At 33.6% G+C, this 26,543-nt stretch overlaps 1 protein-coding gene across 3 annotated transcripts in view; it reads right to left on the bottom strand.

Moving 5' to 3' along the window:
- The window catches only part of LOC126893452 (E3 ubiquitin-protein ligase SIAH1A), a 97,017-nt gene that overhangs the window by 30,748 nt on the left and 39,726 nt on the right, over positions 1-26,543 (bottom strand). For all 3 annotated transcript variants that reach the window (XM_050663661.1, XM_050663660.1, XM_050663662.1), the window contains exon 2: positions 12,660-13,116. In XM_050663661.1, the coding sequence (XP_050519618.1) occupies positions 12,660-13,094 (435 nt within the window). In that variant the 5' untranslated portion in view covers positions 13,095-13,116. The remainder of the gene's footprint in view (positions 1-12,659; positions 13,117-26,543) is intronic.

Here is a 26,543-nt window from a genome sequence, read left to right as displayed (position 1 = left end):
GAAATTTAGTTATTAACAAATAAGGGTCAAAAATGAGAGTTTTTTCGTTTAAATCGCTACAGGTAAAAATAGGGTAATTAAATGTCTTATGACAGCCCTGGCATTAAGGCTATCTTCTCCCGGTGAGGGTGGTTATCCCTTATCCGAGGGGTGGAATAATTGATACGCTTTTACTTGTTGAGTTGTTTTATTTACACTCGCATGAGCATAAGCTGGTAGCACCGCACCCAAAGAACGTCTCGTGTAGAAAGAGACACTATCTTTTATGTGGAAATATTACGTCTGATCACCAAAATAGAATGACGAATGTCTCATATAATAATAAGAATTCCCTTGCTATAGTTTTGCTGTTTATATATTTAGAAATGCCTATTCAGCATCGACCATGAAAAGTGTTTATAATTGACTCTGCAATTATTAGTGAATCGTGATCTAGGATAACAATATTTATGTAATCGAATGAAGGTTGTAATATTGTTATGATGACATAAATAACTGAAAGTAATTATCGTAGATAATTACAGGGTGTTTTTAAGATATATCTACTGAGTACAGATGAATTCTTGTACACCTTCCCTTTTTAGGAATTTTCCGACTACGGGGAGGGAAATTCGCAAGTCGTGCTACCAACCCATACTGTGTTGTAATCAATACAAAAAATTTATTTTATATACAAACTTCCTAAGCCTACGCAAATACATAAATAATATAAAATGTTCGTTTAACAACATTGTTTCGTAACACTTGTCACTCACTGTGTTTTCGGATTGTAAGCATATAATCTATTCTTATGTATTTCCTTGATTTTATTGTTTTCTATTCTGATTTTACAATTAACGTTATTTACTTCTGTTATCGTGAAAGGACCTACATAAAGACTATCAAACTTACCATTCTCTTCCCTTTTTACAAGGACTAGGTCTCCTCTTTTAAAGTGTTGTGGTGTTGCTTTGAGCTTATTCTTTTCTTGCCGCTCTTTTTTGTGTTTTAATAAGAAGGTTCTGGCTCTCTCGTGTGCGCTTTGTAGTTTGTATCGTAACTCATTGTAGTAGGCATCTATATTGTAACATGGTTGAATCTCATGTGTAAGGTCTTCCGGTAGGTTAACCTTCCTGCCATATAACAGTTCGAACGGTGTGTATCCATGATACGCGTTAGGGGTTGTATTGTAGCAGTATGTGAACATTCTGCAACACACATCCCAATTTTCTCTGTCTTCGTCTATGAATGCTCTTACGTACTCGTTCAACGTTCTGTGCAGTTTTTCGCAACTTCCAATGGACTGTGGGTGATATGCCGTTGAAAAGTTGTGTTCTATTTTTAATAGCTTTGTTAATTCCTGCATTACTTCGTTCTTATACTCTGTGCCTTGGTCTGTTCTTATTTGCTTCATGAGTCCGTATGTTGGTATGAAATGATCAAAGATTCCTCTTGCTATTGTCTCTGCTTCTTTATTGCACACTGGTATGCTGACCGCGTATTTTGTCAGTTCACACAACATTGTGATACAGTATTTATTACCTTCATTACTTCTCGTGAATGGACCTATTGTATCTATGTATACTATGTCCCATGGTTTGGAAGATGTGTCCGATATCACGAACTCTTCGACATGTGTTCTTTTCGGTTTGTTAATTTGACATTTGTGGCATTGTTTTACGTATTTTCTTACGTCTTTTTCCAAATTTTTCCATCGGAATCTTGCCTTTAGCTTCTTAATTAGTCTGTTATTCCCTACGTGTCCTCCGAACATCGGGTGATTATGGTATTCTCCTATTAATCTGTGTTTTTCTTTGTCATCTTTTATTGTTTCTGGTACTTCACATATGTATATTTCTATATTCTTCAATTTTTTATTTCCTTCTTTAATAAATTCATCAATTGTGCACATTTTAAAAATAATATCATTTACGTATATTTTTACTTTACGTACTGCATTCTCTACCGCCAGCTTATCAAGCTGTACCAACGCTTGGTTTAAATCGAAACGATTCAATCCTGTCATATTTTTACTTTACGTACTGCATTCTCTACCGCCAGCTTATCAAGCTGTACCAACGCTTGGTTTAAATCGAAACGATTCAATCCTGTGGCTATGCTTTTGCTGCATTTTATTTTGTTTTTGGCCCTAATGCTCAGTCTTGGTGAGATTAGTTCTGCTCCAAAGGACAAAATTGGTAGTCTATGCGCCTCTAAATTATTTAGTACCTTCCTTACTGTCTGTTTGGTGGCTTCTGGCTGTAGTGCGAGTTCACTTTCAGCCTTTGTTTGTCTTGCTTCTTTCTCCTTTTCTTTTGCTTGAGCTCTTGTTATAGCTAGTATATGGGCGTTGTCTATGTATAGGTTTTTTAGTTGATGCAATGTTATTCTTGAAAGGCTGTCTGCGTAGTTACTTTTCCCTGTTATATACTCTATTTCGAAGTCATATTCTTCTAGGTCTAATCTGATCCTCGTGAGTTTTGAGGTTGGTTCTTTCATTGCAAATAGGTGTGTCAAAGGTTTATGGTCTGTTTTTACTTTGAATGTTGGTGCTCCATATAGATAACATTTAAAATAATTAATTCCCCAATGAATCGCTAGTAATTCCTTAACGATTATAGGTTTATTACATTCTCCTTTACTAAAACTTCTTGATGCATATGCTATAGGTAGGTCAATTCCGTTATAATCTTGACTTAGGATTGCTGAACAACTCTCATTGGATGCGTCTGTTGTTAAGATAAACTGTTTGTTGAAATCAGGATATTTTAAAATTGGTGGTTTCGTCAGAGATGCTTTAAGCTTTTTGAATGCTTTTTCACACTCCTCGGTCCACGAAAATTCTACTCCTTTCCTCGATAATTTGTTGAGTGGTCTGCATATTTCCGCAAAATTTTTAATAAAACGTCTGTAATAGTTGCAAAATGCTACAAATCTCTTTGTTTCTTCCGCTGTCTTAGGTGTCGGATATTGTTCAATTGCTGCATACTTCGCTTTGTCTGGTGATACTCCCTCTTGAGAAAGATCATGTCCTAAATATGTTACTTCCCTTCTAAAGAATTGACATTTTCCTGGGTTAAGTTTCAAATTGAATTTTCGACATGTCTCGAATGTCTTTTTCAGGTTGTCTAAGTGATGTTTTTCGGATATTCCAATTACTACGATATCGTCCATGTAAAGAAATGCTTTGTCTGGTGTTAATCCTGAAAATGCTATTGACATCATTCTTGAAAAGCTATTTGGGCTTACATTTAATCCAAAAGGTAATCTCGTAAATTGAAATGCTCCATTTTCTGTGCTGAACGATGTGTATTTTCTCGATGATTTTTCTAATGGTATCTGGTGAAAGCCTGACATTAAGTCTATAACTGAAAACCATTTTGCTCTTCCTAGTTGATCTAATATCGAATCTATTCTTGGTAATGGAAATTTGTCTGTAACTATCTTTTTGTTCAGTTGTCTAAAATCTATGCATAATCTCCATGCTTTTCCTCCATCTATAGCTTTTTTCGGTACCAGTACTACTGGGCTGTTGTACTCGGATGTAGATGGTTCTATGATTCCTTGGTCTCTTAGGTTTTGTACTTGTCGATTTAATTCCTCTGTTTGCGCATGAGGTGTCCTATAATTCTTGATATATACCGGAGTTTGGTCTTTAACTCTTAGTTTTTGTTCGTAGAAATTGTTACAGGTTAACATATCATGCCTTAGGGCGAATATGTCTGAATATTCCTCGCATAACGATACTAAGTTGTCTCGTATGTATTCTGGTATGTCTAATTTCAGTGATTCCCGTAATTATTTTTTTCTGTCCTTGCTGTCGTTGACTAGCCTATATATATTGAATAGTTTAATATCCAACGTCCTGATTGTGCTTGCGTCTACATTTACTGTTTCGTACGTTGTGTTCAAAATTTTGATGTATGGATTATTACTTGAAATAATTGCTCTTGCTATGAATATTCCTGGTTGTATTTCTTGCTGTTCCACTATCCTGTCTTTCTTTAACGTTTGAAAAATTTTTACGATTCTGTAAATTTCACATCTAGGCGGTATTATTATGGTGTCATTGTCTATATTATCCAGAATTTTCGTACTAATGTAACAATCGTTGTCCTCTTTAATGTGCATTTTAAGGTTTTGGGTAATCTAGTATACATTGAAAGTTAGAAATAAAGTCTCTCCCAATGATTCCGTCTGTTGGAATTGGAAAGTTAGGTTCTACCAATTGAAAGATGTGTTCGAATCGAGTTCCTTTTACTTCGAGTGTTGTCTCAACTTCTCCCATTGTTTGCAACTCTCCTTTAGTGACTCCTTTTATTTTCGCCTTTGTGTTTGGTTTCACCTGTTCCTTCATAAAATCTTGTGAACATTTTAGTATTGAAATGTCAGCTCCTGTGTCTATGATAAAAGTGCTTGTGTTTTCAAGAATTCCTGTTTTCATTCGTACAAAGTTCGTTAGGTTTAGGTCGAAGTTGTAAATGTTATATTTTATTTCTGCCTGTGTGCTTCCAACTTCTTGTTCATTCAAAACCCCAACTGCTGGTTTTCTTGCTCTTCTTGACTATCCTCTATTTCTAGTAACCTTACGTTCCTGTTACGTCCGCCTCTCTGGTTTCCTCTGTATGTTTGATTGTTAAATTGTCTGTATCCTCTGTTCGAATAATTTCGTTGATTGTCCGTTGCTTCTCCTTCGTTCCGTTGTCCGAAGTTATTTCTTCTTCCTCTGTCATATTTGTTATGGTATCCTCTTCTGTATTGCTGCTGTCCTCTCCTATTCTCGTAGTTTGTCCTATAATTTAAGACTCTTCCTTGTGCATTTTCTTCAGTCGTATCGATCGACAAAAATTTAGATACTACTTCCTGCAGTGATGTAAAGTTACCTGCTTCCAGTATTAGCTTAGCTTTCTCTGCATTAGCGTTTCGTTTCATTGTTGTTACTACTGCTTCCGTCGTATATTTCTTTGCTAAGTCAAGTGGCATTCCTTCCGCTATGTATGCTACTTTTAATTGTTCTGCTAACTCTTCCACTTCAGATGCGTACACTGCTGCATCTCTATGCCCTTGCCTTTTTTTGGCTAATTTGGCTATTAAATTCTTCGGATTATCACCTTTTAATTCTTTCTTTAGTGCTTCAGCTATCCGTGGAATCGTATCTTCTGTGGTTATTAGGTTCCTAGCCTTATTGGTGAGTCGCGTTTTTATTAGCGTTACAGCTGTGTCTTCATGACCTTCTGCCAATTTTCCAAGTAGTTCTAATGCGTCTAAAAATGGTTGTAATTTCCCTGCGCTTCCATCGAACTCGTTGGGCAATATCTTGCTTGCGATATTCAAAAATTCATTGATTGTCAAAGCCATGTTTAATATTGTTATATCTTGTTTTATGTCACCTTTTTCCTCTTTTATTCCGTCGTTAATTATTTCTTCTTCTCCTTCCTCGTCGCTTTTTCCTTCTTCTATTTCCTCATCGCTTTGTTCCTCTTCAACTTCCTTGTCGATTGGTTGATGTATTGAACTTGGAACCACTGTTCTCACATTTACTGCTTGAAATGACCGTATAACTTTGTCTCTGATTTTTCCAAAATATTTGTTGCACGATTCCCTTTGTTTGTCCGAAAGTGCTTCCCAGTTTTTCCTAGTCAATTGCGTGAACTTGTTATAAGCTTTAATTAGCTGTGTCGTCACTTCTTCCTTTATGTCCTTAGATTTCGGAACTTTTTTCTTTAAGACTCTTCTGCTTTGCCTGTCTATTTCTTGTGCAATTTCCTCAACTATTTTGACAAAATCTTCCCAAGTAACTTTGTTGCTACTCATTTATACATAATTTTTTTTCAGCTCCTGCACTTAGCGAAAATATAAATTCGATAGTCTTACGGTGTATATAGATATGTAGTATATAGATATATAGTAAAAAAATATGGAGATAAAATAATACGTCAATATATGGTAAAAATATGTAAAAATTGCAGTGGTAATAAAAAATTCAAAAATAAATAACGTTATATTAACCCTTGTAAATAAGTAGTTAGAATAATAATTTAAATGTATTATGCATATAGCGTATATTTGTTATATATCGTATATTTATTTTGATAGGTATATTTACGATAGCAAATATTAAAATCATAAAAAATTGCAAAAATGTACTAAAAATCAGTAGTCAAATAATAAATGAATAAAAGTCAGCAAGGATAAAGTATACGTTGATAAATATGTAAAAAAAAATCATATAAAATTGTATCATTGCGTCCTATAATAACTTAATATGAGGGTAAAAAAAAATCTTTGTATATTGATAAATATTGGTAATAGAATAGAATAATTAAGTAAAAATAGGTAAACTTGAAACATATATTAATGTAATTAAGGTAGCACATAATGTTTATACTTTATACTTTATATTAATCAGGAAATACCATAAAAATAGCTAATATGGACTTACCACTTTTACAGGTCTTTGTTCGTATCACAAGTCCTCGCTGCACGTTCCATAGCATTGTCCATTGTCCATTGTCCCACGATGTTCCATCTCCATACTATTCCATTTTCAGCTCCGGGTCGGCCTGATGTCTCCATCCATTTTACATACCACACTGTTGTCTAAGGTGGTCTAGGTGCCTGAACATTGACGTGTTTTCTCATTTCTCGTTCTAGACTGCTAGTTCTGAGTTCTCGCCTGGTCTTGGATCGTCATATGACAGCCCTGGCATTAAGGCTATCTTCTCCCGGTGAGGGTGGTTATCCCTTATCCGAGGGGTGGAATAATTGATACGCTTTTACTTGTTGAGTTGTTTTATTTACACTCGCATGAGCATAAGCTGGTAGCACCGCACCCAAAGAACGTCTCGTGTAGAAAGAGACACTATCTTTTATGTGGAAATATTACGTCTGATCACCAAAATAGAATGACGAATGTCTCATATAATAATAAGAATTCCCTTGCTATAGTTTTGCTGTTTATATATTTAGAAATGCCTATTCAGCATCGACCATGAAAAGTGTTTATAATTGACTCTGCAATTATTAGTGAATCGTGATCTAGGATAACAATATTTATGTAATCGAATGAAGGTTGTAATATTGTTATGATGACATAAATAACTGAAAGTAATTATCGTAGATAATTACAGGGTGTTTTTAAGATATATCTACTGAGTACATATGAATTCTTGTACAGTCTTATTTATAATATTTTTCTTTTAATAGATGAGCCAAGGTTTAAAATAGCGTTTTTTGAAATATGGTCCGATTATTTGTTACTTCGGATATTGCAAAATAAAACTAAAATATCGAAAATAAAAAATTTGCTATAACTTTTGCTAAAATGAATTTACGACCTTTCATGTTGCATGAAAAGTTGAGTCAAACAGTCCATACAATGCACAAAAAATTTTAAGACGATTCGTCAATTAGTTTAAATTTTATTCAATTTGTTTATCCCAAAGAGCTTTTTTTTCGCAATGTTATTGTTCAGAAAATAATAATGATACAGCAATTCTGTGAAAACAACATAAAAGAAGAATAGTCATATTTTCAATGAATTTAAAAAATCATTAAAAAGTCATTTTTATCACTCAGAAAACATTTTACTAAATTAGAGTCATTTTTAGCTTATAAACAATTTGAATAATTTTGTTAATATTGACTGTAGGCTAAAACTACAATGAATTTTTGTATGAATTTTCAAAGAAAATCTTTTTGCCTAGGTTAATTGCGGTCAAAGTTAGCCACTTTTTTTATTTAATTGACGGCTACTTTGTTTATAACAATTAAGCAACCTAACTAGAGCCATTTTGAAGTTAAGATATATAGGTTATGTGTAAAAGTTTGAGTAAACTTTGAACTTCAACAGAGTGGTTAATAAAGCTTTAAAAATGGCGTCCGAACGGAATTAATTCGTGGTCGGTGGAGGGGAATTACTAAAATACGTGCACTTAAAAAATGAAACTGATTCTGCAAACATATGCTGCGATTAATATCGCTGGAACTTGTTGATGGATTTTGATTATAATTTTTTTAATTTGTATGTACTCGTAGTCTTATAGAGACACATATATGTACACACAACCCCACCTAATAATATTACAAAATGTTAGAGGGAACTCCCCTTATCACTCAGGGATATGAAAAATAGATTACGACCGATTCTAAGACCTACCGAATATACATATATAATTTCATAAAAATCGATCAAGCGGTCTCGGAGGAGTATGGAAACTAACACTGTGACAGGAGAATTTTATAGATGTAAATATATAGATGGCTATTAACAAATAGGGGTTGGTGATAGAAGAGTGAAAATTAAGGCTTGTATGTATTTTTTAATTCTACATCATATAAAATTAAGGTAGATAATTTTGTCCAAAAAAATAAAAATGTCAGGGGGGCAACCCCCTTATAACTTATGGGTATAAAAAATAGATTAAAACCTCTTCAACGTCCTACAGGATAAACGTGTAAAATTTTAGAAAAATCGGCCAAGCCGTTTCGGAGTAGTATGGTAACTAACACTGTTACAGGAGAATTTGATGTATTAAGAAGTAACTGCGAATTAAATAATAAAAGTGGCTAACTTTGAACCTAATTTTAACCTAGGCAAAAAGTTGTTTTTTTTTCTAAAAATTCGTATAAAAGTACCAGCTTTTGAAATCCTAAGTAGATTTACTCTATAGTCAATATTAACAAAGTTATTCAAATTGTTTAGAAGCCAAAAATGACTCTATTTTATTAAACTTTTTTCGGAGTGATAAAAACGACTTTTTAATAATTTTTTTCAATACTTTAAAAATATAACTATTATTCTTGCATGTGGTTTCCACAGAATTGCTATGTCATTATTATTTTCTGAACAATAACATTGCGAAAAAAAAGCTCTTTGCGATAAACTAACTGACGAATCGTCTTAAAATTTTTTGTGCATTATATGTAATGTTTGACTTGACTTTTCGTGCAATCTAAAAGTCTGCAGGCCATTTTCGCAAAAGTTATAGCACATTTTTTATTTTTCAAATTTTAGTTTTATTTTGCACTTTCAGGACCAAAATTCAAAAAGTGCCATTTTAAACCTTGGCTTATCTACAAAAAGAAGAATATTATAAATAAGATATTTAATTACCCTATTTTTACCTGTAGCGATTTAAACGAAAAAACTGCCATTTTTGACCCTTATTTGTTAATAACTAAGTTTCTCGTCCGAACTGTGACGGGAATTTTTGTATTTATAATGTATTAGGTATATAGTACCCAAAAAATCTATTTGCAACCGGCTGCTCAAGTGTCCCGACAAAAACCTTATTTCTCTGGACTAAGTAGTTACATACTCAGCAGCTGAGACAATGTGCCTCACAGATAAAGATGAAGAAAAATTGAGGGTATCCAAAAGGAAAACCCTCAGAAGAATTATGGGTCCTATAAGAATAGAAAACGGAAAAATAAGAAAAAGAATGAACTATGAACTAAGAGACATAATGAAGGGAGAAGATATCATCATTCTCTTTGCATTATCCCTATGCAGGGTCGGCTTCCCTAATTGCATTTCTCCACACAATTCTATCTTGGGTCATATCAATGTCAATCCCCTTTACCAACATGTCCTGCCTTATCGTCTCCCCCCAGGTCTTCCTCTCCTACTCCTTCCAGGAATCTGTACTTCAGCTATTCTTCGTATTGGGTGATTAACGTCTCGACGTTGAACATGACCAAACCATATTAACCTATGCTCTCTCATTTTGGCATCAATTGGTGCCACACCTAGACGTCCCCTAATATACTCATTTCTAATTTTATCCTTCTTTGTCACTCCACTCATCCATCTAAGCATTCTCATTTCTGCCACATGCATTCGTTGTTCCTCTTTCTTCTTCACTGCCCAACATTCAGTTCCGTACATCATAGCCGGTCTTATGGCTGTTTTATAGAATTTTCCCTTCAGCTTCATTGGAATTTTTCTGTCACACAACACACCACTCGTTTCTTTCCACTTCATCCATCTAGCCCTAATTCTACTCCATGCATCTCCATCTATTTCTCCATTATTCTCTAATACCGATCTCAGGTACTTAAAACTATTGCTTTTCACCATCCAAAGATACCATTTTATTTGTAGTAACTCCATCTTTAAATGAACATTCCAAATACTCTGTTTTTGTCCTACTAAGTTTTAAACCTTTTTCCTCCAGAGCTTGTCTCCACTGTTCCAGTTTTTGTTCTAATAGTCCAGGGTAATAAGGTTTTTCCCATGACACTCGAGCAGCCAGGGTACTGAAGCGTTTTTTCGACAGGCAATACCTATGAGAACAAATTGTAACTATTTCCTGCGTAGGATCTGGCGGCCATTTTTACTTATAAACAATTAAGTGTCAAAAATGGCATTTTTGCCTTTTATTTTCAAATTAATGGAAAACAGTGAAACTTATGGTTTTCTTAGTACAAATATCTTTGAGATTATGTAAAAAGCTTTAAAATGACGTATTACAAAGTTTGATATACTCATTTATTGTAAATATAATTGCGAAAAAAGGTCGGAATTGCAAAAAAAAAATATTTTCGCAATAACTGTTGTAAAAATTAGTGTACAGGTTTGAAATTTTTGTCAAATGAGGGTTCTTTGGTGCTTAATATGTGATAAAAATTTCAAAGCGATTTAGCCATACGGCTCACACTCCCTCTGAGGGGAAAATTGACTCATCCCAGATACCTACGGTATCAAAAGGATTGAGCTCTGGTGGGACTCTTTCCGTGTTATCGAGCCCTAGGTCGAAGCGATTATTATTATTATTATTATTATACATAAGCAAGGGCAGAGGGACAAGTCCCTATTATGCCCAAAAACAAAGAAATTACATAACTAACCTACTAGTAGATACAATATTCATTCAATTGTTTAAATTTTATTCAAATTGTTTATCCCAGAGAGCATTTTTTTCGCAATAACATAAGTCAGAAAAAAATGACGTTAGAACCATTCCACAGGTGTCAAATGAAAGATCATGAGCTATATTTTCAACTTGGTTTAAAATAAGCGAATAAAAAATGTATTTATTAGTAATAATTAATTATGCAAAAGTATCATAAATCTTTCCTTATAAACTTTTTATTTTGTTATATAAGAAATTATATATATTTATTACAATTTTTTATCAATTATGATATAAATAACATTACTTGGTAGTTGTGCACTTAAAACAGGGTAAAAAAAGTTAATTTTTTTGGAAAAAGTTATCCAAAAAGTTTATAAGGAAAGATTTACGATACTTTTGCATAATTATTTATTACTAATAAATACATTTTTATTTGCTTTTTTAAACCAAGTTGAAAATATAGCTCATGCTCTTCCATTTGACACCTATGGAATGGTTCTAACGCCATTTTTTTCTGACTTATGTTATTTAAAAAAAAAATGCTCTCTGAGATAAACAATTCGAATAAAATTTAAACAATGGAATGAATCGCTTTGAAATTTTTATCACATATTAAGCACCAAAGAACCCTCATTTTACAAAAATTTCAAACCTGTACACTAATTTTTACAACAGTTATTGCGAAAATAATTTTTTTCGCAATTCCGACCTTTTTTCGCAATTATATTAACAATAAATGAGTATATCAAACTTTCTAATACGTCATTTCAAAGCTTTTTCCATAATCTAAAAGATATTTGTACTAAGAAAACCATAAGTTTCACTGTTTTCCATTAATTTGAAAATAAAAGGGAAAAATGCCATTTTTGACACTTAATTGTTTATAAATAAAAATGGCCGCCAGATCCTACGCAGGAAATAGTTACAATTTGCTCTTATAGGTATTACCTGTCGAAAAAACGCTTCAGTACCCTGGCTGCTCGAGTGTCACGAACAGGGTATATTTTTGTCTTATTACCCTGGCCTATAAGTCTCTTTCACTATTTCCTACTAACACGACATCATCAGCATACATTAAACACCATGGAATGTTACCCTGTAGTTTCGCTGTTATCTGGTCCAAAACTAATGAGAATAAATACGGACTAAGCACCGAGCCTTGGTGCAATCCTACTTTCACCTAAAATTTATCAGTCCCTCCCACACCTGTCCTAACACTAGTCGTTACTCCCTATACATATCTCTCACAATCTTTACATATTTACCAGGGACTCCTTTCTTATTGAGTGCCCACCACAGAATCTCTCGAGGAACTCTATCATATGCTATCTCAAGATCAATGAATACCATATGAGCGTTTGTTTCTTTACTCCTGTATTTTTCCATCAACTGCCTTATAATGAAGGGAGAATATATAGTTAGATTTATTAAAGCGCAGAGACTCAGGTGGCTAGGACACATAAAGAGAAGGAAAAATGACCTACTGATTAAAAAGGTCACCAGATGAAAGCCAGAAACTGAAAAACCAAGGGGAAGACCCAGAGAGAGAGAGATGGGAGGACCAGGTCATGAGGGAATGAGGGACATCAAAATCCTGAAAGTGAGAAACTGGAGGGAACTATGCACTTATCAAAATGAGTGGAAGAAAATTGAAACGAAAGCCAAGTGATACAATAATCTTTGACAATACATAAGAATGTTGAGTGATTCACTGTAATAAGCGAATCAGAGAGCTCTAAGTAAAAGCGGCAAACATTCCATCTCGAATGAAAAGTCTTGATTATTATGATTTGGTAGAAATAGAAATTAAGAAAAGCTTACCTGCCATGAACATGAGGCTCCGGGACAAGGGCAACTGTATGGTCGAAATTCACAAATCTCCTCATGTTCTGCTTTTTCGTTAAGTCCTAGAGTCATTCGACAACCAGTCGATTTGTGTTTGCATGGGAACATTAAATTATTGGCCACCTTTTCCATGGCTAGATTCCTAATATTGCCAAGGGTACCTCGACATGTTGGACAACAGGAAAGTTTGGGTCGACAACTAGCACACACCAAGTGGCCAACTTGACACTGCATGATGGGCGGTAGAACTACTTCAAAACACACTGGACATTCAAAAAGTGCCGCTAGTTCGTCTGTTAGAGTTCCGGGAGCTGTACTTAAGGCTGACAGTTGATTTGTAGAACTAGAAGCCGAAGAAGTTTCACCAGTGCCTAAGCCCCGGCCACGTTTTTGACTGACCACCTGAGCCATGATGTTCTCTTGATTAGATAATCTAAAAAGAGATTAATTTTTTTAAAATCACTACCACTACTCACTAATTTATACATTAACCTTCATAGGACGAGCCTTAAAATGTTACGAAAAGGACAGACTGGGGTCTACGTGTGCCCCAGGCTTAATAAGCGATATACTACACTATTTTTCCTATTTATCATTTAAAAATAAGTTTTACAGTTTTATTATTATACATTAAAATCCAAATAAATAAATAACTAGTTATACAGTTATAAATAACACAGTTATAAAGTAAGAATATAAAGGATGGACCAGGGTCTAAAAAGACCCTAACTTATTTATTTATCAACGGGCAAGCCCAGTTACAATTACTGTTAAACTATAAATTCATAACAGTATCTATACCTATGGTTACAATACAAAAAGTTATCTGACTATAAAATCAGTGAGATATTGAATTGCTTAGTACACAAAACCTGATGTAGGAATGAGTTGAAGGTTGCAAAGAAATCTATGCTTATCTAAGTTATAATATTGATTGGATAGTCTGGCAGTTCTTAATATGAAGTTGTTAAATCCGTAGTTATTGCGATGTATAGCGTAATGAAAACTAGCTGTAGATCTGGTAGGTCTAGTTGGAACATGTATATTAATTTGATTGAGCACAGAAGAAGCAGCAGCTCTACTATGAAGAATATTGTAAAAAGTAATAAGATCTCCCTTCTTATGATGCATAGAAATGGGTAGCATATTTAATATATGCAAGTAAATCTGCATCACTGTAGTTGTCCAAAATGTTTAATTTGAAAGCAATCGGTTTTAGAAATTTATGTTCAACACGACAGAAAGGCTCAATAGGCACATCATAAAAAGGTACCATAAACAGGATGCCTACTCAAGATGGGGACGGACAAGAGAGCAATAAAGAGTTTTTAACCTTTAACTACCCGCGCATCAAGTTATAACATAACTACACGCGTGGCATACTTTATACGCCACAAGAAAATACACTTAAAAACAGCGGATTTGTTTATTTTTTTTGAAAAAATACACTTAGTTGTTTGTTATAAACCTTATTCGGCATCAGTGAATACTTGGAGTTCCTTCTCAGTAAGCCAATTGGGATTTATAACGGGAATCATGGAACAACTGAATTCCATGACAAATAAAATTACTAATAAAAAATTTTTTGAAATGTGATTTTTTACCGGAGAAAAAGTATTGTTTATAAAGAAAAATATATTTTGTGCCATAATGACTAAAAAACAATTGAAATGTGTACTTATATTACTACTTATATTAATATAATGGTGGCGTATATTGTCCACCAACGGAAACAACAAATAATAAACTGTAAATTACGATCTTCCCAGAACGTCGATCATAACAAAACTTAAAGTCAAATTGTAAAGCAAATTCCAGTAATAGGTTAAAGAGATAAAACAGGTAAAAAATTAAATTTTTAAATATATTTGCAGTAGAATTCTTATATTTGGCGTACAAAATACGCCAGCGCATGTAGTTAAAGGTTAAGGCAGCAATCCCTGTGTGCTTCTTTTGAAAGCCAAGCATCTGAAATGCCTCATTGACTACATTATTTAAATGATCGGAAAGTTGTATAGTTGCATCCAAAGTGACACCTAGATCCTTAAAAGGTACATGATCAAGGCAATGGTGGCCAATCTTGTATTCAAATTCGATTGGGGATCTGGACCGAGAAAACATAATAGTTTTACATTTAGATGGATTCAGACTCATCCCATTTTTTGTACACCAATCCAACAAGTTGATTAGCTCATATTGAAGTTTACCACAATCATTGGGAGATTTAATCAGACAGCTCAACTTTAAGTCATCAGCAAACAGCACAAAAAATGGAAGACGAAAAAATTTGTGAATATCATTTTTACTGTCTGTCTTTAGACAAGTAGCTGCTAAACCAAGAAATCATTGGTTCATCAACACCAATCATTCTGAGCTTATGGACCAACATACCATGAGACACCCTGTCGAACGCCTTGAAAAAATCTGTTCAAGTTTGAACTCAAACCAGCTCTTAGACATTAATGTTTACTTCATGATTTATTAAAGAAATGAATAATTTGTAGATAGATGAGAGGTTAACCCTTAAAATTACACATGTAAAGATATAGCTAGTAAAGTAATATGTTACGGACAATAATGTAAATTGGATGTTGACATTAAAGATTGGATGTTGACATTGTCATGAATGTCCATTTTCCCTAGTTATTATCGACAATGCCCGGCCTTTAATGAAAATAACATAAGGTATTGACCAATGTTGTAAAAAAAATAACTTAAAATTATTACAAGTAAAATTTAATAAAAAATTTTGGTCTTGGTAAAAGGTATATTATTTTAAAAAGCCCTATAGGGCTACAAACATCGAACAGAACGTTTTCGCTCTAAAAAGAGCATCATCAGTGTTGCAAGAACATGGTGAGCCAACCAAAAAATACGAAGGTCAAAGCCTTTCAAAAATGGACTAAAAGTCACATCAAAATGCTGACATTGACCTTCGTATTTTTTGGTTGGCTCACCATGTTCTTGCAACACTGATGATGCTCTTTTTAGAGCGAAAACGTTCTGTTCGATGTTTGTAGCCCTATAGGGCTTTTTAAAATAATATACCTTTTACCAAGACCAAAATTTTTTATTAAATTTTACTTGTAATTAATGGTATACAGCCAGCTACAGGAAATTCTTCCTAGTGGATTTAAAATTATTAATTTACAGAAATAAAAGGCAGATATCGAGCACCTAGTATATTAAGTCTTGCCCAAGTATACTTTCGCTCCTAGGGCATCATCAGGGACATTTCGTCAAATCAAGAAGGTATCCTGGCAAAATGTCAACATTGAGAGAGAGAGAGAGAGAATTGGCAAATTAACACTAACATAAAACACACACTAGACAAAGGACAAAACAGATTAAATTAATGGATGCCGACTTGATAATGATGTAGTACATAGCGGCATCCATTAATTTAATCTGTTTTGTCCTTTGTCCAGTGTGTCTTTTATGTTAAGAGTTAATTTACCAATTCTCTGTCTCTCTCTCAATGTTGACATTTTGCCAGAATACCTTCCTGATTTGACGAAATGCCCCTGATGATGCTAGAAGCGAAAGTATACTTGGCAAGATTTAATAAACTAGGTGCTATCTGCCTTTTATTTCTGTAAATTCCATATATTCGAGTATTCAACCTACTCCTAGTTTAAAATTATTAGTGTTCATACATATCCAGTTAATAACCACAGTGGCCAGAAGCAAATGGCCAATGATGATAAATAAATCGAGTACAACAAACGAATAGAACAACATAAACTTGTAAATATACTAAAACAACTCGACATAGATCAAACATTCGTTGCATAGAAGCTTTTTACTGGAATTAAACAGCTGTCGTCAAGGTGGATAATGAAACAATGCAAGCTCAAAACATTCTCAGAGGTATAAGACAGGGATGCATTCTCTCCCCACTACTGTTCAATATTCAGAAAGTATTTTCTAGGAAGCTCTTGAGGAATGCGAAAGCGGTAACAAAGTAAATGGTACCTGGGTCAATAATATACGATATGGGGTTGACTCGGTCTCAATAGCAGACAATATAGAAGACCTCCAAAACCTTAGTAAAATTGGAGAATATAGCGAGAACATGGGACTTAGCATCAACATAAAAAAGAGTTTCTTATAACCAGCCGTCAATTATGTCAACATCAAAATGCAAGACTAGCATACAGTGTGACCCATTTAGATTGGAAACACCTCTATAAAATTTGAAGTTGTTAACCGATTTTAACCAAATTTTTTTTTACTGTTATGTAATAAAAGGTCTATTGCGGGACAAAATATGAAATATTTAGTTAAATTTTCAGGGCATTCTATGATACTTTTTCTTCGTCGAAAATGGAGAATTTGTATTAGCGATTTTTTTATTAAAAAAATTTCTACGCCACTGGATTTAGAGTGGCTTCAAATAGCTATGACAAAAATTTCATTAAAATATATTTATTAATAACGAAGTTATGACAACTTAAAATTTTGAAACTCACTAAGCTACGAGTCAAAAAAGAACACCCTGTATCAACAGATAACCATAAAACTAATTATTTTTCAAATAATTTTAATATCAATAATTAACAAGATACTTTTTCTTCGTCGAAAATGGAGAATTTGTATTAGCGATTTTTTTATTAAAAAAATTTCTACGCCACTGGATTTAGAGTGGCTTCAAATAGCTATGACAAAAATTTCATTTTAAATTTATTTTATACATTTTTTTGTCTAGTAGTGGTTTACTATTAAAATTATTTGAAAAATAATTAGTTTTATGGTTATCTGTTGATACAGGGTGTTCTTTTTTGACTCATAGCTTAGTGAGTTTTAAAATTTTAAGTTGTCATAACTTCGTTATTAATAAATATATTTTAATGAAATTTTTGTCATAGCTATTTGAAGCCACTCTAAATCCAGTGGCGTAGAAATTTTTTTAATAAAAAAATCGCTAGTACAAATTCTCCATTTTCGACGAAGAAAAAGTATCGTAGAATGCCCTGAAAATTTAACTAAATATTTCATATTTTGTCCCGCAATAGACCTTTTATTACATGACATTAAAAAAATTTGGTTAAAATCGGTTAACAACTTCAAATTTTATAGAGGTGTTTCCAGTCTAAATGGGTCACACTGTATAACAATCAAGATGTAGAGCGCGTAAGAAAATTTAAGTACTTGGGAACCTGGCTATGTGAAGGATGGACTTTAAAAATAAACACAATGAATAAGCTAGAGGCATTCGAGATGTGGATTTATCAACGAATCCTTAAAGTTCCCTGGACCACACAAATAACAAATGAAGAAATCCTGAGAAGAATTGTACAGAACGACAACTGCTATGCACAATTAAACAGAGAAACACGGCATACCTGGGGCACCTAATTAGAAATGGAAGATACCAGTTTCTGCAAACGTTAATTAAAGGAAAGATCGAAGGAAGAAGTGGAGTGGGCAGGAAGAAAATGTCATGGCTCCGTAATGTCAAACAATGGACAGGGCTAAGAGACATAGGAGACCTAATACATAGATACTGCAAGGGATAGAGAAAAATGGTCAAAGGTGATCGCGAACATCCATTAGTGCAGGGGGTTCTCAATCTGTGGTACATGTACCACTGGTGGTACATATCATTATTTGCGGTGGTACACAAAATAGAAAAACACAGCCAAAATCCAGCATATTTGTAGTAATTTAGATTACCTAACTTGATAGGTACCTATTTCAGTTAGGTTGTACCAAAAATAATTAAAAGAATTTTGTGGTACATGACTCAAAAAGGTTGAGAACCGCTGCATTAGTGGATTGCATAAGAAGAAGAAAATAAATAAATAAATAAAATTATCCATAACTTACCCATTATTTTTTATTTAAAACAACTTTTAAAGACTAATAATCTTTTCAAACAATGTAGTGCAAATTTTCAACAAGTTTAGGGCAATTTCTTCAGCCTTTTTCGTTTTTAAATGTTTCAAGATTACAAATTTCTTGGTATACCATTATAGGATGGTCTTGGTATACCATTATAAATGGAAAATCATTATACTTTTGTGATTGCATGTCAATAAAATCGATTTGAGCGCCTGGATTAAACTTTTAATACAAAATTGACTACCAAACCAAATCTTTTCTTGGGTTAGGTACTATTCTTGGACCGTTCTTTACTACTTGTAATAATTGTTATTTCAGCAGCAGAACAAACACGTATGTAATAAATAATAAATATAACAATAACATAACCCTATTAATAACTACTCAGCTTTTATTAAAAATTGCAACATTAGCAGAAAGACCGGTTATCAACAGACAGTACTGGCGTTGCCCACACTATTATATTATAAGTTAATAAAATAAAAGAGGATCAAGTTGCAAACAGACTCCAACTTAAAAATATGAAGTTTGAACTCGAACCATGTCCTAGACATTAATGTTTATTTCATGATTTATCAAAAAAATTAATAATTGATCGATAGATGAGAATTCAACGCTTAAAATTACGTACCTACGTAAAGATTTTATTATGCAATAATACATTATGTAATGGGGTGTGAAATGAGCCCCCCTTTATTCAGTCCTATGAAGCTTAAAAAATTTAATCCTTAGGTATATGTATAAATGATCACATGTGATTATTTTAATCAAAAATCTATCACAAACACTAAATAAAACTTGAATTATTACAAAACTGGTTCACGAAAATAATATGTTATATATATTTTTATTACACTAGAAAAACAATTGAAAATAATACTAATAGATATTTAATAACGAAAACTAACCAATTGTTCATGGCGATTAATCAGCGAAAGAAACAATAAAAGACGGTTTAAAACGTTTTAACGCTTGTAAACAGGGCTAAAGCGCACGCGCACTGTGAAAGCCGCGAACAAATCTATATTTAAAAATAATAAATATTATTTAATTGTGTATGCATTTATATAATTATTATGTATATAAATAAATTATAATTATTATTTAATAAATTATAATTATTTAATAAATAATAATTATAATTTATTTATATACATAATAATTATATAAATACAAATATTAGTTATTGGCAATATTATTATACAGGGTGTCCCATAATTAATTGGATATTAGCTAATGGGTGATAGAAGACATCAAAATATTAAGATTTAACCAAAATAGCTTAAATAAAATATGGCTCCTTACTGAGTTACAGGATGTTTTATTTAAAAATGTAAAAACTATTTTTGCTCAGTATTTTAAAACTATTCGACTTATCCTCTTCATACTTGGCAGAAAGTGTAGGTATTATACACCCTATGAAATTATGATAAATAAATTCTTGTGGCTACTACCAGTGGCGTACGACAGGGGACGGCGAATGGTTGATCCTTCCCAAATTCTACGCCACTGGCGGAATTGACATTTTAACGCAATTTTTCGATTCTCCAATACTCTTTATGTAAATAACGTACCTACTCTTATCCGTAACGATAAAGTCATTAGTTTTCGATATTTGAAGTTAAACATGTAATTAATATATTAATTTTAAACTTAAAATATCTCGAAAACTAATGATTGTATCATTAAGACTGAAGAGTATATTATTCATTCTTAACGATAAATTCATTAGTTTTCGAAATATTTAAAATTAAAAATTAAGCGGCACAATACATTAATCAAAATATCTGTGCCGTTATATGTTTAACTTCAAATATCTCGAAAACTAATGAATTTATCGTTACGAGTAAAGAGTACTTTATTTACATAAAGAGTATTGAAGAATCGAAAAATTGCGCTAAAATGGCAATTCCGCCAGTGGCGTAGAATTTGGGAAGGATCAACCATTCGCTGTCTCCTGTCGTACGCCACTGGTAGTAGCGAGAAACGTTTTTTATCATAATATCATAGGGTATAATACCTACACTTTCTACCAAGTATGAAGAGGATACGTAGAATAGTTTTAAAATACTGAGCAAAAATAGTTTTTAAATTTTTAAATAAAACACCCAGAACTCCGTAAGGAGCCCTATTTTATTTAAGCGATTTTGGTTAAATCCTAATATTTTGATGTCGCCTATCACATTAGCTAATGTCCAATTAATTCTTGGACACCCTGTATAACAATACTGCAGTATTGTTTAAAGTTTTAAATAGGAGTTCAGATCAAAATAAGAATAAATTAGTGTAGAATTTTGTAATAATTATATGTCGTATGTTAAAATTATACAAGGATTATACGACATAATATGACATGTGCCCGAAACAGATGAGAAGCGTTGAAAAGCCCTATTGTCTTACACTCATAGTTTTCCGGTCTTCTTCCATGTCAACCAACCAGCTCGTTCGAGGTCCTCCTTTTTGAAGTGAATACTTCTTCTCATCGCTCGGTATGGTTTTTTGCACAGGCCCGAAATCCTACTTAGCGTCATTCGAAAAATCGAGATGCGTGCAGTACAACAATCTTATGGTATACAGTAACATACATAATACATATGATGTACCTACATATAAATTTATATTCTATTAGTGGCTGGCTTCGGGGTGGTTTCAACCCCATTGGGGCTGATTTGTTCAGTTTTTTCCAAAAAATATAGCGCGACACATAGATTCCGAATTTTCTATTCTTGACTTGCTTCGGGGTGGTTTCAACCCCATAGGGGTTATTTTTCAGTTTTTCCTAACAATATTGCGTGGCACATGTTTTTACAGTAGAACTAGATTCCTATAGATTCCAATTTTTTTTTTATTGACTGGTTTTCGCGGTGGTTCCAACCATCCGGGGTTTATTTGTTCAGTTTTTCGAAAAAATACAGTCCAACACAGTCATGTTTTTATACTAAAACTAAATATAGATTTCAAATTTTCTATTCTTGACTGGCTTCCGGGTGGTTTCAACCCCATAGTGGTTGATTTTTCAATTTTTTACTACAAATATGGTGTGACAGTACCTGTCACGGGGCTGTGATCTTGCCGGACCGCGTGAGCTTACGGGTGTGTCTCACAGCTAAATTTTACGTCAGACCGCATGAGCCGGTGAAGAGACACGGTGTAATCTTATGTATTATACCATTGAATAACACCGGTCTTCAGTGTTTGCGGTTTCAAAATAGGATAATTTGATGTCAAGTTATCAATCATAAAGAAACAGCCATATGTACTTGTACAAAAATTTATGCTAAACAAAAATAAAGCTTAGGTTTGTTTTGTAATTGTTGTAAAATCATCTGCATCTGAAAAATCACTGCTCCCAAACGGGTTACTAATATCTTCATCTGACATTACTTCATTGTATAGTTTTTTATCCGAGCTTGTTCAACTTCAAAAGAAGATATACTGCGCTATTTATAACACTCCTCAAATTATGCGTTCAACAATTATGTACTTGTAAAGTTATGCAATATTCACAAACCCTCAACGCCTTGATTTAGTCAAATAAGAACCGAAGCCATCAACAATCATCGACAACATCCTGCACTCCAGACTGGGTGAGCCATCCATGTCTCTCACTTTTATTGCAACATAAATTGACAGTTTATTAAATGAAGAATTTGACAAGACAGCCTGTGGAGTTAACGGAGACAGTAACAGCAATGGTTACCAGAATAACAAACGAGGAAGTGGCTCAATCGCTTCAAAAAATAAAGAAAGGAAAAGCAGTCGGACCAGATGATATTCCTGGGGAAGTATGGAGAGCATTGGGAGAGACAGGAATAAGTTGGCTAGCAGGTCTATTTAATAGAATTATGGAAGTTGGACAAATGCCAGACGAATGGAGAAGCAATATATTAGTACCTGTCTACAAAAACAAGGGAGACATACAACAATGTACAAACTACAGGGCTATAAAACTACTTAGCCACACCATGAAAATATGGGAGAGAGTAATTGATAGACGGATCCGTGAAGAAACCGAAATATCCTATAATATAATCAATTTGGTTTTATGCAGGGCAGATCAACAACAGATGCAATTTTCATTGTAAGACATCTGATGGAAAAATACAGAAATAAAGAGACCAACGCTCATATGGTATTCATTGATCTTGAGAAAGCATATGATAGAGTTACTAGAGAGATTCTGTGGTGAGCACGCAATAAGAAAGGAGTCCCTGGCGAATATGTAAAGATTGTGAGATATATGTATGAGGGAGTAACGACTAGTCTTAGGACAGGTGTGGGAGAGACTGATAAATTTCAGATGAAAGTAGGATTGCACCAAGGCTCGGTGCTTAGTCGTTATTTATTCTCATTAGTTTTGGACCAGATAACAGCGAAACTACAGGGTAGCATTCCATGGTGCCTAATGTATGCTGATGATGTATATATATATAACAGCGCTAACAGGCCTTATAGGCCTACGGCTTCTAGATGATGTAGTGTTAATAAATAGGAAATAGTGAAAGAGACTTAGAACAAAAACTGGAACAGTGGAGACAAGCTCTGGAGGAAAAAGGTTTAAAACTAAGTAGGACAAAAACAGAGTATTTGGAATGTTCATTTAAATATGGAGTTACTACAAATAAAATGGTGTGTTTGGATGGTGAAATTATTGTGAAAAGCAATAGTTTTAAGTACCTAGGATCGGTATTACAGAGTAATGGAGAAATAGATGGAGATGCATGCAGTAGAATTAGGGCTGGATGGATGAAGTGGACGGAAGCGAGTGGTGTGCTGTGTGACAGGAAAATTCCAATGAAGCTGAAGGGAAAATTCTATAAAACAATGACCGGCTATGATGTACGGAACTGAATGTTAGCAGTGAAAAAGAAAGAGGAACAACGAATGCATGTGGCGGAAATGAGAATGCTTAGATGGATGAGTGGAGTGACAAAGAGGGATAAACTTAGAAATAAGTATATTAGGGGAAGTCTAGGTGTGGCACCAATTGATGCCAAAATGAGAGAGCATAGGTTAAGATGGTTTGGTCATGTTCAACGTCGAGACGTTAATCACCCAATACGAAGAATAGCTGAAGTGCAGATTCCTGGAAGGAGTAGGAGAGGAAAACCAAAGAAGACCTGAGGGGAGACGATAAGGCAGGGCATGTTAGTAAAGGGACGCATAGGGATAAGGCAAAGAGAATGATGATGAAATGAAACACAATTATTGAGTAAATTTTAAAATGGAAATCATATTTTGGGTTATTTAAAGGCTCATATTTGATAATTTAAGTAAAATTAATTTCCGGGTGAACGTGTTAAATTGGAAACAACGCGGAAATAAAATTGATGGTAGATTTTTAAGTCATCTAAGATTTGCCGATGACATTGTACCTACTCATAAGCAATAATACAGAGGAACTAATCTACATGCTAAAGGAGCTTAAACGAGAATCTGAGAAAATCGGTTTAAAAATGAATTTAAATACTTAAAGCAAAAGTGATGACAAATCAAAATATCACAATCGACTTAGATGGAAGTGAAATCGAAAGAGTCAAAGAGTATATAGGTATAACTAGGTCACACAATCAAACTAGGCAAACAGAATCAAACGGCAGAGATAACTAGAAGAATCCGAATGACTTGAGCAGCAGTAGGGTAGGAAGACTCAGTGACGTGTTGAAAAACAAAAAGATACCAATAAATCTAAAGAAAAGGGTATTCAACAGATGTATTCTACCAGTTAAGACTTGTGGAATGGAGACTGTGACATTTACAGAGCTGTCAGCCAATAGATTAAGAACAACACAGAGGGCCATCGAACGAGTTTTGTTGGGAGTATCTCTGAGAGAACATAATATATGAAACGAGGACGTGCAAAGCAGGATGAAGGAGGAAGATGTAATTGAAAGAATTGCGCAAATGAAATGGAACTGGGTAGGATACATGGCACGGCAAAACAACGACAGGTGGACGAGAAACATTGTACATTGGAGACCAGGCGAACACAGTCGTAGTAGAAGAAGACCACAAAAACGATGGCTAGACGACATCAAAGCAAAAGTGGGGAGAAGCTGGTACCAAATAGCACAAAACAGAGAAGAATGGAGAACATATGGGGAGGCCTTTGTCCAAAAGTGGATGCAAACAGGCTGAAGAAGAAGATTAGATCAATATTATGGTTACATGGGATTACCCGACAACTGATTGTAATGAAAATAATATTTTTTACTAACTATACTAAAATCACATTAAAGATGCACTAGAAATAAACAAACCAAGACACATTGAATGTTACGAGGAGCACTCCCAAATCATTATTTACAATGTATACAGGGTGTTTCATTAATAATTGTCCATATAGTAACTGCAGAAACCTTAGCACAAAATACGAAGATTTAACCTAAAACACTTAAATAAAATGTGGTTCCTTACTGAGTTACAGGGTGTTTTATCTAAAAATTTAAAAACTATTTTTAATCAAAATTTTAAAACAATTTGACGTATCCCTTTCATACTTGGCAGGAAGTATAGGTACTGTACAAACTACTAAATTATGTTAAACAGACGTTTCTGTCTATTACCAGAGGCGTACGACGGGGGAAAGTGGATGGTTGACCCTTTCCAAATTCTACGCCACTGGCGGAATTGCTATTTTAGTTCAATTTTTGGATTCTCCAATACTTTCTATAAAAATAATATACTCTTCATTCGTAACGATAAAGTCATTAGTTTTCGAGATCTTTGAAGTTAAAAATGAACCGACACGGTTATTTTGATTAATGTATTATGTCGCTTCATTTTTAATTTCAAATATCTCGAAAACTAATCATTTAATCCTTACGAATGAAGAGTATATTATTTACATAAAACGTATTGAAAAATAAAAAAAAATACACTAAAATAGCAATTTCGTCAGTGGCGTAGAATTTGGGAAGGGTCAACCTGCCACTATCCCCTGCCGTACGCCTCTGGTAGTAGTTAGAAACGTTTATTTATCTTAATTTAGTAGGGTGTAAAGTACCTACACTTTCTATCAAGTATGATAAGGATACGCCAAGTAGTTTTAAAGTACTGGGTACAAATAATTTTTAAATTTTAATCATATGAATCATACCATAAATTGTGCCGTTTCATGTTTAACTTCAAATATCTCGAAAACTAATGACTTTATCGTTACCAATGAGGAGTATATTATTTACGTAGAAAGTATTGGAGAATCTAAAGATGGCACTAAAATAGTAATTTCTCCAGTGGCGTAGAATTTGAGAAGGGTCAACCATTAACTATCCCCTGCCGTGCGCCTCTGGTAGTAGCTAGAAACCTTTGTTTAACATAATTTAGTAGGGTGTATAGTAGTCGCACTTTCTGTTAAGTATAAAAAACATACGTCGAATAGTTTTAAAATGCTGGGCCAAAATAGTTTTTAAATTTTTAGATAAAACACCCTGTAACTCGGTAAGGAACCACATTTTATTTAAGTGTTTTAGGTTAAATCTTCGTATTTTGTGCTAAGGTTTCTTTAGTTACTATATGGACAATTATTAATGAAACACCCTCTATACATTGTAAACCCCAAATCATGATTTACAAAGTTTATACTTTGTAAATCATGATTTGGGAGTGCTCCTCGTAACATTCAACCTGTCTTGGTTTGGTTATTTCTAGTGCATCTTTATTATGATTTTGTGATTTTAGTATTAATGTCTGGCGTTTCGATTGTTACTTCGGAAATTGTTTTAAAGAATGCCAAAATTAAATGCCAAAGTAACATTGTAAATAATGATTCGGGAGTGCTCTGCGTAGCATTTACCGTGTCTTGGTTTGTTTATTTCTAGTGCATCTTGATTGTGATTTTACTATAGTGATATGAATACTATATACAAAGAATTAAGTCCAAATATTTGTATTCATCATATAATAATATTCGTAAACTAAAATTATTAGTTAAGACACGCTTTTTATTTTAAACAAACATGGATGCCACTATAGTATGTAGTCTACCGCCGTGTTTCTGCTATAGTTTGTGGTCTA

This window comes from Diabrotica virgifera, chromosome 10 (assembly GCF_917563875.1).
Source record: "Diabrotica virgifera virgifera chromosome 10, PGI_DIABVI_V3a".
Classification (NCBI taxonomy): domain Eukaryota; kingdom Metazoa; phylum Arthropoda; class Insecta; order Coleoptera; family Chrysomelidae; genus Diabrotica; species Diabrotica virgifera.
The sequence above is the reverse complement of the archived record's forward strand: the minus strand, read 5'-3'. Positions and strand labels throughout refer to the sequence as shown.